Raw genomic sequence first — 12,742 nt, 5'->3', positions numbered from 1 at the left:
ATATAACTATAAATGAAAATTACAAAATGTTGAATGACAAAGTTAAGATGGGAGGGAAAGGAGGGGAGAATGGAAATCCAAGGTACAGGGAGGAAGTAGGAGAACTGTTATTGTACAGAGGAGATTGTAATCATTGAGATGAAACAAAGTATGTGATTTGTTGGATGTAAAACTGATGGTCTTGTCTGGAACCCTTCAGTAATTCACAATAGAAAGTTAAAAAAAAAAAAAGTAGCTATGTGGTGAATCTAGCATTTTAAGTTATTAATTTCTGAAATTATGTTAAAAAATTATATATATATATATGGAGTTCTGGCATGGTGCTGTGGAACAAGCACTGGACTACAAGGTTGGTTTTAACCACAAGGTCGGCAATTCAAGCTGACCAGCTGCATTTCAGAAACCCTATACAGAGTTGGAACCAACACAATGGCACTTAACAACAACTATATATATATTTCTCATTTATTTTGATAAAGAAAATCACCAAATTTTCTTTCTTCTACATGAATTATGCCCATCTTTGGTTTAGCATCTTTTGATATTCCATAGTCTAAAATTCTTAAATCAACATCAATAATTTCATACCCTTAGCAAACAGTATCACACATCCAAGGTAAGAAAAAGTATGAAAATTTAAACAAATAATACAAATCCAAAAAAATGGGAAGAAACCAATCTCTCATATAATTACTTCCCATCAATGAAAGCTGTCAGAAATACAATATTATATAAGGATCTAGTAGAGTCCTGGTGTGGTGCTGTGGGCTAATGTGTCAGACAGCAAAGTTGTCTGAACTGCAAGGTTGGTGGTTCAAACTCACCAGTCACTCCTCAGAAACCCTATATAGGGTTGCTATGGATCAGAACCAACTTGATGGCACTTAATAACAACAATGACAACAACAAGAGAAGATATATCAAGTTTCTGGGTATGCGTGACATTTCATATTGGCTTGTTGCTGTTGTTTGGGGCAATTGAGTTGCTTCTCAAATTTACTTAGACATTTGCACCGATGTAACTATAAGTCCTACCTTCACTCTTGGGCATCCATATGGCCAAGAAATGTCAAGGTACTTAATTGAAATGTGCTTTCAGTGACTGGCTTACCTGAAATTTTGACTTGAGACACCACTCCATCTCCTCCATCACTGTGTGCACGCACCTCTACAACATACTCTCCATCCCTGGGGATTGGAACTTCTATGGAGTGTTTGTGAGTTGAGTATAGCTTTCCATCATGTTGGCCATCAGGTCTGTAGAGAACCTTACAAAGTTCCCAAATAGGCATATTTAATAAAGTTGTAATAACATGTCACTGATTTAACACTAAAACCATATAGAAATGATGCATTTTTAAATTAATAAAGACATCTAAGAAACTATATTTATGGATGTTTTGTTATTTTCACTTCATAGAAATTGTTTTTATCTTATTTTTTTAGGGTGATCCAAGATGATATATCATAACACCTGAGTTTTATTTTTGAGATGACCCCAAATAAAGGGAAAGGTTTTATCTTTTTAATCAAATGGTATAAAAGGAGGGCTCTTTCAATAATTTGAAGTAGTCTAAAGAAATCGTCTCATAAGTTTAGTGTTTGCTTGACACATTATTCCTGAACTTAGTTTCCACTGATGAATGCTGTAGTGTGAAATATGTGAAGAGTATGTGAGAATATGTAAAAACAGTAATTTCTCATTTTTATTCTTTTGCAGAAGGTAATTCAATATACTCAAGAGTTCACTGTGTGTAGTGCAACTCTATTCTAATTATTGCCAAACAAAAATGGATTCTTTCTTTTTTAAGCACTGATTAATCTAACAATTCTATACTTTATAGCAGTCATTCTACTGGTCTTGTATATATGACATAGCATTATTCAAAAATTCCCTGAAAATATTTTATATATAAAAAAACTTTATATGGCACTATGCCATCAAATTCTGTTATAAAGTTCCAGTAAGAAGCTGAGCCAGCTTTGCCAAATCAGCAAGCATCAATCATCCCTAGTAACAATGAAACTTGTATGGCGATCAGAGAACGATGTAGTAATCAATCTTTTATATATATATACCTTATATCCTGTAACTGATGATTCATTTGATAGTGCAACAACATGATCCCAGGTGATTATGTAGCGTGAACCAGACCTTATTGAACTGATGATCCTTGGAGGTTGGCTAGGAGCTGGGAAAAGTAATAACAGAAATGAACCATCACCATATCCAAGCTAAATTCTACATACTTAATTGCATCAGGAATTATACTGCTGATGATAATGGTTTTGACAACAACAAAAACCACAAACAGCTACCACCACACTAGCAACAACAGATAATATTGATGAGCACTTACACTATACTAACCACTTCTATATCTAGGAGTTTCTCTAACCCACCCAATGGCTTCATGAAGAAGGAACTGTATTTTCTCATCATGCTTTACTTGGGCTTCCCTTTTCATCATGCTCTCCTCTTCCCATGCTCTCATCATCATGCTCCATCCACTTGAGTTTCTTTCCTCATCATGCTTTTAAAATTTCTTTGCTCAAGGTCACCAATTACCTATGTTTGGCCATAAAAAATGGCCACTTTTATTCTTTTCAAACTTAATCTTTGCAGTATTCCACAGAGTTGACCTTTGTGATAGTTAAGGTTTGGTGTCAATTTGGATGGGCTGGGATTCTCAGTGGTTTATAGTTAAAATGTATTTATCACCCTATAATGGGAACGCATGTGATGTAATTTTCCTTTGCTTTGTAAATCCTTACTTCCATGATGTTAATGAAGTCAGATGCAATCTACAGGATTAGGTTGTATCTTTTTTTTTTTTTTTAGTTTTTATTATGAATTGAGTGATAGTTTACATGGAAGAACATAGGTTTTGTACTCATCTTATCCTGTTTCATTTCATTGCAATGATTACAATCCCCTCCATACATCATTCAACAGCCATTTGCTTCTATGAATTAGGTTGTATCTTGAGTTAATCTCTTTGAGATATAAAAGGAGAGAAAGTAAGCATAAAAAAGGAACCTAGTACCATCAAGAAAGATGAGTGGGGAGCAGAGTGCATTGTTTGGACTTGGGGTCCTTGTAATGCGAAGCTCCTAGATCCAGAGGCACATTGATGCCAAGCCATCCAGAGAACTTCAAGAAATGCTAGATCTACATATGCTAAAGGGGTCCTGGTGTGGCACTGTGGGCAAATGCCTCAGGCTGCAAAGTCATTTGAATTGCAAGGTCGGTGGTTCAGAAATGGACTATGGGTCAAAATCGACTTGATGGCATTTAACAATGATGACTACATATGTTAAAATGAGACTAGAGCCTGTCTCCAGAGTCAGTGCTCTGAATTTGGACTTCTAGTTTCCTAAACTGCGAGAGAATAAACTTCTAATTGTTCATTACTTGTGATGTTTCTGTTATAGCAGCACTATAACTAAGATAGAATTTGGCACCAGGAGAGAGAGGTGCTGCTCTAACAGATACCTAAAATGTGACCATGATTTTGGAATTGTATAATGAGCAAGGGTTATAGGAGTACTACGCTGCCAAATAGTAATAGCCTGTAATGCCTAGAAGAGATTCTTGGAGGAATTATGGATGTCAAAGGCAATTCTGATGAGAGCTCAGAAAGAAGTGGGGAGAGCTGTAACACCAGAGATGTCACAGATGGCTAAAGGCAGTGACAGAGAAACCATAGCAGCAGAATCATAAGACTGACACAGAAGGCATGGGAGCTGATCCACAGAGTGAGAGAGCTGAACACTTTCATGTAGAGGGCTTCCTGGTGGAGTGGGAAGCCTCTCGAAACTTTTTGGAGGAGTTAGTTTCCCTGAACAACAGAGTTAGAGAGCTCAGTGTTTTCAGGCCAAAGTTAACTGGTGGAGTGCAATGACTCTGGGTACTTATAAGTAGAACTAAAGAATTTTGTAATGCTGGAGTAGAGCAAAGACCTGGCTGGCCTCATCTAGAGATCAAGGAACCAGGAAGCAATAAGGAGCAGGAGAAGCAAAGCTGACCTGAGTCTCAAAAAGTAGGGCCATGAGCTCTGAGCTCTCAAAAGAACTGTAGTGTCTAAGTGTGGAGCCACAGTCTCCTAAGTTTCAAAGAGTTGAACCTTCTTTACCACCTTAGATTCAGAGTATGATGCTGTCATTAAGATAGGGCTCTGCCCAAAGCTGAGAGGGCAGGGCTGCCATGCCCAAGAGGGCATACAAAAGACACCTGCTGAGAACAACCATGTGGGATCAGCACTCAGACTGACTGGGAGAATGGGGCTGCCTAACCCAAGGCAGCTGAGTTGCCATTCTAGTAGATCCAGATGGCAGAGTTGAAGCCCAGATTTGAGGAGCCTCTACCCAGAATCCAGAGTGTGTTGCCAACACCCGAGTCTGGAGGGCAAGGTCATTGTCAAGATGTTCTCTGAAAACAGAGGATTATTTTCAAGCTTTCAGACTTAATATAAATTGTTCTGCTAGGTTTTTAAGTTGCTTGGCACTTTGTTGTACTAGGTTGCAAACACCAAGAGAAAAGAATCTGAGTCTGACTTGATTCTTTTTGTATCCTCAATACTTAGTACAGTGGTGGGTACATATATAACTTTGATTGAATGGGTAAGTAAATAAATAAATGAAAAAGTGAACAAAGGGTTGAATGTTTCCTTTAAAGATTAGAAGAACTGAGATTTAGAAAGGAGAGGTAATTTGTCTACTGTCACATAATTAATAGCTGGCAGAGGCCAACTGCAAACCATGTTTGACATACCACTATCTCATGAATGGTTTCTTTTTTCTTAAATGTGTATAATGAATTTTCATAACCTAATCCTCACCACTGGACCAATAAACAACGTTCTTGTCCATGGGGAAAAGACTGAAGTTGTCAAGGACTTCATTCTTCTTGGCTCAACTATCAATGTTCATGGAGGCAGCATTTTAGAAATTAAAAGATGTATTGCATTAAGCAAATCTGCTGCACAAGACCTTTTTAAAGTGTTGAAGAGAAAGATGCCAGCTTGAGGACTAAGGTGCACCTGACTCAAGCCATGGTATTTTCAATAACCTTATATGCATGCGAAAGCTGGACAGTGAATAAAGAAGACTGTAAAAGAATTGATACTTTTGAGTTATGATGTTGGAAGAGATTATTCAAAGTGTCATGGGCTGCCAAAAGAACCAACAGATCTGTGTTGGAAGAAGTACAGCCAGAGTGCTCCGTGGAGGCCAGGATGGCCAAACTCTGTCTCTCATACTTTGGACATATTGTCAGGAGGGACCAGTTGCTGGAGAAGGATATCATGTTTGGTAAGGTGGAGGGTCATAAAAAAAGATGTGGACCCCCAGTGAGATGGATTGGCTAATGGGCAGCATCACAGGGCTCAAGTGTGGCAACAATTGTGAGGTTGGCCAAGGACTGGGCAGTGTTTCATTCTGTTGTGCATATGGTCTCTATGAGTTGGTACCAACTTGATGGCATCTAACAATAACAACCACTGGGCTTTTATTGAAACTTACTCAATGACCGAAGGACACAAAATCCTTATGAGACCTGAAATACCCATAATGTTTTGGGTGATGTTGGAGAAACACTCGAACAAAGGAGGATGGTTCCAGACTGTCTGGTGAAAAGAGAGTGGGGGATGATGGTGATAGGATTTTATGATTTGAGTAATTGTTAGTAGGATTAATTGTGATTGTCAAAACTGGTAATTGCAGATGTATAACTGAAAGGGGGGGTTGTGTTAATCCTTCATTTATGAAAGACAATGACTAGAAAAGCCAGGGGGTGGCCTGTGATGCCTTGAATTTATTTGATATGGCTTTTCTTTCCAAAGTCTCGTTAATTCCCACCTATTGGGTAGGACAATGCAACTAAGGTGTACAAGACTCTAAGTTTGGGATTAGTGTTATACTCCAGCTACGTTTAAAAGGAGTCATCTCAGAAGCAGATATGAAAGATTCCAGGACATTGAAGAAGGAAGAACATGAGTGAAGCATGAGAAACAGTGATGGTGAAGACTCCAGCAGAGGTGAAGGAAGAGGCAGTGGCATAGAGAGACAGAACAGCTTTGGGCTGTAGGTCTATGGACTGAGTAAAGCTGAGTCCCTACAGGCAAGAGACTGACTTGAGAAAAATGTGTCCTTTGGGCATTCACAGACTGGCTAAAGGAACATTGTAACACATGCCTGAGCAGGGCAGAGGACAAAGGACCACATGGCTGAAAGGCCAAAGACAAGAGTGAGGCTTGCTTGCAGTATGGCCAACAAGAAGAGACCCTCCTGACTGGAGAACTGCTGCATCCTGGATTGGTTTTGATCCTAAATTGTAGCCTGATCACTTCCCTAATATACCCCATAATCGTGAGTGTTGTTATGCGTTCTGTGTGGCCACTGCAATGGATTATTGAACTCGGATGTGAAGCAGTGCTGTGGGAAGAATGGTTGGTGTCAGAATAGGGTAAAGAAGGTTGTAGGGTAGAAGCATGTCTGACTTCCGCTTCACAGGAATTACCTTGAGCTGATTTTGAGTCTGATTCTCTTTCTAGCTTGTGAAACCAGAGGAAGACAGATATGAGTTCCACATGGTTTTTGTATACAAGTAATGAAAATACAAGTCAGTAAAAAAAAAACAAAAACATAATGGTAGTACATCTAGCATGCAATTGCACAGTGGAATACTAGTGGGTTATGAATCAAAGCATAGATGAATGAGCAGGATTCTAATTTTTCATGCAATCCTATGAAAATAATGCTTAAATTAATAAAAATAGAATGTAGACAAGCTAAAATTCAAATGGCATAAACTTTTTAAGAATGTATTTACAAAGAGGAGTCCTGTAATTTTTACTTCTATAATATAATATTACGTGTTTGGAGGCAGTTTCCACAATTTTCCTTATTTTTAATAACCAGCAAAGTAGAAAAAAGAAGAAAATCCTGTGTTACCCAAAAGGTTATAATGGAAAACCAAATGCCTTAACCTTGATAGATAGTAAATTTCTCTCAAATGTATCTTTCTCTTGATTGAATAAAATGTAGTTTTTGACAAATCTAAAATCAAAATGTTGATTCCAGTGTGGCACTGTAGATTAATCACTGGATTATTAACCACAAGGTCAGCAGTTCAAGCCTACCAGTCACTCTCAGAAACTCTGTATAGGGTTGTAATTAGTTGGAACAGATTTAATGGCACACAACAGCAACAATAAAATTGAAACGTTGAGACTCACGTGCTTTCTTGGTGAAGGTTTCAATCACCTCACTGGGTGGACCACACCCTGCACTGTTGCAGGCCCTGACCTCCACAAAGTACTGAGTGTCTGGCACCAAGTTCTCCATCCTGGCTGAATACTCTTGGCTGGTGACTTGAACTCTGTGTGCAGCTGCTTCTTTGTCATGCGCAGCCCAGTATCGAATCTGCAAACATGAAAGATGTGTAATATTAAGTTATGATGCACACTCCTCAGTTGTGAAACATTCTTTGCAATTGATTTTGTAACCATTGAGGTGAGCTGAGCATCACATTCTCCAATGTTACTTAAGGAATATATATATCACTAATCTTACACTTTTATAGGTCTTTGAATGAGGCAAGGCACATACAGATCTACTCAAGGATGTCAAAAGGCAATCAAAGACCAACTCATTACTAGAAATAGTCTTACACTGACAAAAGAAGGAGGAAAAACAAAATATTATATCTCTGTGTAAGATGTACTGATAAAATATTTAAGTGATCCCTGGAAGTATCTTTGATATTATTTTTTATCAATTAATTTCCTGTTTTATTTCTTTTTACATGATTTCAAGCTTATTCTGAGTGACTTATATAGAGTCCTGGTGTGGCCCTGTGGGTTAATGTGCTGGACTGCAAAGTCAGTTTAAACAGCAAGGTCGGCGGTTCACGCTCACCAGCTGCTCCTCAGAAGCTCTATACAGGGTACCTATGAGTCTGAGTCAGAATCTATTCTTTGGCACTTAACAACAATAGCAACAAACTATTTGTAAGGCAGTTTGACAAAAATACTAACTTGACTGACAAAAATAGTCATTATCTGACCTAGAACATGCCAGCATACCGTATTTCTACACATATAATAGATACTCACATTGGTTGGCCAATCAAACCAGCCTTCCATTCTGAAGTATTTTTTCTGAGTGTTTTTTTTACATGTCATTGTAAAAACAAAAACAAAAAAATCATATTTCACTTATAAAAATACCTCTTCTGGAAATGTGCAGTTGGCAGACAAACAGAATGAGACCATTATTTGCACTAAAATATGAGAATATTTTCTGCTCGTTCATTTGAGAAGTATGTATGTAAAAGCATTCCTCTGAACCAATATAAAAGTTAGATATCAAAGAAATAGTGTATAGAATAACTTAATTAGTTGTAGAAATTAAAATAATTATGTTTGAATTATATCTATGTAGGACTAGAAATTACATTATTTGCTAATGGAAGTATAAATTACAGCCTTCCTTGTCTTTCAGAGGTGTGACAATAGCTCTAATTAATTTTGATTTTTCAAATAAAATCTGTTTTACTGGTCAGAAACCCACCATTATATTTAAGGAATGATAGAAAAGAAACAGTTGATTGTTTAGAAATATATTTTATTTTGGATTTTTTGTCCAAAAGATGGGATTTTAATACCCCAATTATTCAAAGTTAGCACAATCTTGGACTTTTCATTTGCGTAAATGCACTGTAAAATGAAACCGATGGTTCATATTCACTTGACAAGGAAATGAGGTTTACATGTAGAGAGCCCATTTCAGAACAAAGGCTACTTACTGACTACATATTGGTTTCTTCTACAATATTTTCATTTTGTTCACTTTTTTGTGATACCAATAATGCATTTCCTAATGGTTTTGACTGAGTCTTTTTGTCATTTATATTACCTGACCATAAAGATATCCTCAAAGCAGAAGAAGTAGAATTACACCAATACTACCAAAATTTTATCATTTGGCCAAAAAAGGATTTCTGGCTGATAAAGATACCTAATGCTGGTGTGAGTTTCCTAATATTGGAAATGTTCCGATGGTGACTACATTTATGGGGAAGGAGGAAGATGGCCCCACATGTGAGTGGGCATTTGAACTATATAATACATGAGATCTCTTCCAGTGTTAACTGAACATGAGTAAAGTGAATATTTCCAATTTAGTGAAATATCAACTCCTGCATTGTTGTTTTTGTTGTTAAGTGCCAGTGAGTTGATTCAAATTTATGCACCAACCACTAAATCCAGTGATGATGAAATTGAAGAATCCTACTGTGGTGCTGCAGGATAGTGCGCTGGGCTACAAGGTCAGTTTGAACCACAAGTTTGGCAGTTCAAACCCACCAGCTGCTCTTTGGAAACCCTATTCATGATCTCTATGAGTCAGAACTGACTCAGTGACAGTTAACAACAATATAAAGGTAACCTTTAAACATTTATCTTTCTTGAAATATAATGTTATAATTTATGGAGTTCTGGTGTGGTGCTGTAGGATAAACATTGGGCCACAAGGTCAGTGTGAAACACAAGGTTGGAAGTTCAAATTCACGAGCTGAACCTTGGAATCCTTATACAGGGTTGCCATGAATCAGAGCTGGCACCACGGCATTTAAAAACAAAACAACAATGTTATAAATGCAAGGATGTTTACAAGTAAAGTTGTATGCAGATACCAAATGAACACAAACCTCATGATTATGACTAGAATCTGGGACCCAGAGAAAGTAAAATAAGGCAAGCAGCAGTCTATAATATTTTGTTTTCATCTAAACTCAATTTAAGTTTATGATTGAAGTAGAATGCTTGCTGTTGCTGTTAGGTGCCATCGAGTCAGTACTAACTCATAGTGACCCTATGCACAACAGAACAAAACACTGCCCAGTACTGGGTTAAACCCACAATTGTTGCCATATTTGAGACCATTGATGCTGCCACTGTGCCAATCCATTGTGCTGGGGGGTCTTCTTTTTCTCTGACCCTCCACCTTACCAAACATGATATCCTTCTCCTGTGACTGGATCCTCCTGACAATATGTCTGAAGTATGAGAGACGAAGTTTGGCCATTCTGGCCTCCAAGGAGCACTCTGGCTGCACTTCTTCCTACACAGATCTGTTGGTTCTTTTAGCAGCCCATGGTACTTTCAATATTCTCTGCTAACACAATAACTCAAATGCATCAATTTTTCTACCATCTTCCATAGTCACTGTCCAACTTTCATATGCATATGAGATTACTGAAAATACCATGGCTTGGGTCAAGTGTATGTTAGTCCTCAAGCTGACATCTTTGTTCTTCAATACTTTAAAAAAGACTTGTGCAGCAGATTTGCCTAATGTAATATGCATTTGATTTCTTGGCTGCTGCTTCCATGAGTGTTCATGATTGATCCAAGAAAAATGAAGTGTTTAATGACTTCAATCTTTTCTCTGTTGATAAAAATGTTGTTTATTGGTCCAGTGGTGAGGATTTTTGTTTTCTTTACATTGAAATGCAATCCATACCGAAGGCTGTGGTCTTTGATCTTCATCAGTAAATATCTTAAGTCCTCTAACGAATTGGGCTGCTATCCTCAGGGTCAGCAGTTCGAAACTAACAGCTGTTCCGTGGGAGAAAGATGAGGCTTTCTGCTCCCATAAAGATTTACAGCCTTGGAAACCCTGCACAGGGTCACTATGAGTCAGAACCGACTCCATGGCACATAACAACAACAAAACACTTTCAGCAAGCAAGGTTGTATCATCTGCATATCCCATGTTGTTAATGAGTCTTCTTCCAATCCTGATGCCATGTTTTTCTTCATATAATCCAGCTTCTCGATTATTAGCTCAGCTTACAGGTTGAATAAGTGTGGTGAAAGAATACAACCCTGGTGCACACCTTCCTAATTTTAAACCATTCAGTGTTCCTATGTTTTGTTCGAACAACTGCCTCCTTGTCTATGTACAGGTTTCTCATGAGCACAAGTAAGTGTTCAGGAATACTCATACTTGGCAATGTTGTCCATAGCTTGTCATGACCCACACATTCGAAGGCCTTTGTGTAATCAATAAAGCACAGGTAAACATCTTTCTGGTATTTTCTGTTTTCAGCCAAGATCTATCTGATGTCAGCAATAATATCCCTCATTCCACGTCCTCTTCGGAATCCAGCTTGTACCTCTGTAAGTTCTCTGTCAATGTATGGTTGCAATCATTTCTGTATTACATTGAGTAAAACTTTACTTACATGGGATATCAAAGATACTATCCAATGATTTATACATTCCAATGGGTCACCTGTCTTTGGAATGGGCACAAATAAGGATCTCTTCCAATTGGTTGGCCAGATAGTTGTCTTACAAATTTTTTGGCAGAGGTGAGTGAGTGCCTTCAGTGCCACCTCACTTTGTTGAAAGATTTCAAATTGTATTCCATCAATTCCCGGTGCTGTGTTCTTTGCCAATTCCTTCAATGCACCTTGGACTTCTTCCTTCAGTATCGTTGGCTCTTGATCATATGCTACCTCTTGAAATGGTTGAACATTGGCCATTTCCTTTTTGTACAGTGACTCTGTGTAGTCCTTCCATCTTCTTTTGATTCTTTCTGTATCATTCCATAATTTGTCCAGAGAATCTTTCAACAATGAAAGTCGAGGCTTGAATTTTTTCTTCAGTTCCCTCAGCTTGAGAAATGCTGAGCATACTCTTCCCTTTTGGTTTTCTAACTCCAGGTCTTTTGCACCTTTCATTGTAATATTTGACTTTGTCTTCTCGAGCTGATCTTTTAAATGTTCTGTTCAGCTCTTGTATCTCCTCATTTCTTCCATTTGCATCTCTACACTAGAGAGCAAGTTCAGAGTCTCTTCTGACATCCATTTTGATTTTTTCTGTTTTTCTTGTCTTCTCAATGACTGTTTGCTTTCTTCCTGTATAATGTTCTTGATATCATCCCACAACTCTTCTGGTTTCTGTTCTTTAGTGTTTAATGTATCAAATCTGTTCTTCAGATGATCTCTAAATTCAGGTGGGATACATTCAAGGTCATATTTTGGCTCTCGTGGACCTGTTTTCATTTTCTTCAACTTCAGTTTGAATTTGCATATAAGCAATTGATGGTTTGTTCCACAATCTGCCCCTGGCCTTGTTTTGGCTAATGATATGGAGTTTTTTCTCCATCTGTTTCCACAGATGTAGTCAATTTGATTTCTATATATTCCATCTGGTGAGGTCCATGTGTATAGTCATCTCTTATGCTGTTTCAAAAAGGTATTTGGAATGCAAAAATCACTGCTTTTGCAGAATTCTATCATGTGGTCTCCAAGATGCTCTGGTAACATAGTGGTTATGAGTCAGGCTGCTAACTTCAAGGTCAGCAGTTCGAAACTACCAGCCATTATGTGGGAGAAAGATGAGGCTTTCGGCTCCCATAAAGATATACAGCCTCAGAAACCCTATACAGGGTCACTATTTGTCAGAATGGACTCCACAGCACACCACCACTACCACGACCATCATGCAATCTCCAGCATCATTTCTATCACCAAAGCCATATTTTCAACTACTGAGCCTTCCTCTTTGTTTCTAATCTTTGCATTCCAATCACCAGTGATTATCAAGCTATCTCAATTGTATGACTGATCAATTGTAATTGAAGAAGTTGGTAGAATTCTTCTATTTCATTCCCACTCGCTTCAGTGGTTGGTGTGTAAGTTTGAATAATAGTGGTATTAACTGTTCTT

General features: G+C 38.0%; 1 protein-coding gene across 1 annotated transcript in view; it reads right to left on the bottom strand.

The window, feature by feature from the left end:
• CNTN1 (contactin 1) overlaps positions 1–12,742 on the bottom strand; it is a 322,132-nt gene that overhangs the window by 39,315 nt on the left and 270,075 nt on the right. The window contains exons 25-27 of the mRNA XM_006865302.1: positions 7,239–7,425; positions 2,080–2,192; positions 1,112–1,268 (exon numbers count right to left, since the gene is read on the bottom strand). Of these exons, the coding sequence (XP_006865364.1) occupies positions 1,112–1,268; positions 2,080–2,192; positions 7,239–7,425 (457 nt within the window). The remainder of the gene's footprint in view (positions 1–1,111; positions 1,269–2,079; positions 2,193–7,238; positions 7,426–12,742) is intronic.

The sequence above is a fragment of the Chrysochloris asiatica genome, unplaced genomic scaffold (assembly GCF_000296735.1).
Source record: "Chrysochloris asiatica unplaced genomic scaffold, ChrAsi1.0 scaffold00077, whole genome shotgun sequence".
In the NCBI taxonomy this organism is placed as follows: domain Eukaryota; kingdom Metazoa; phylum Chordata; class Mammalia; order Afrosoricida; family Chrysochloridae; genus Chrysochloris; species Chrysochloris asiatica.
This window is presented reverse-complemented; position numbering and strand designations above follow the sequence as displayed.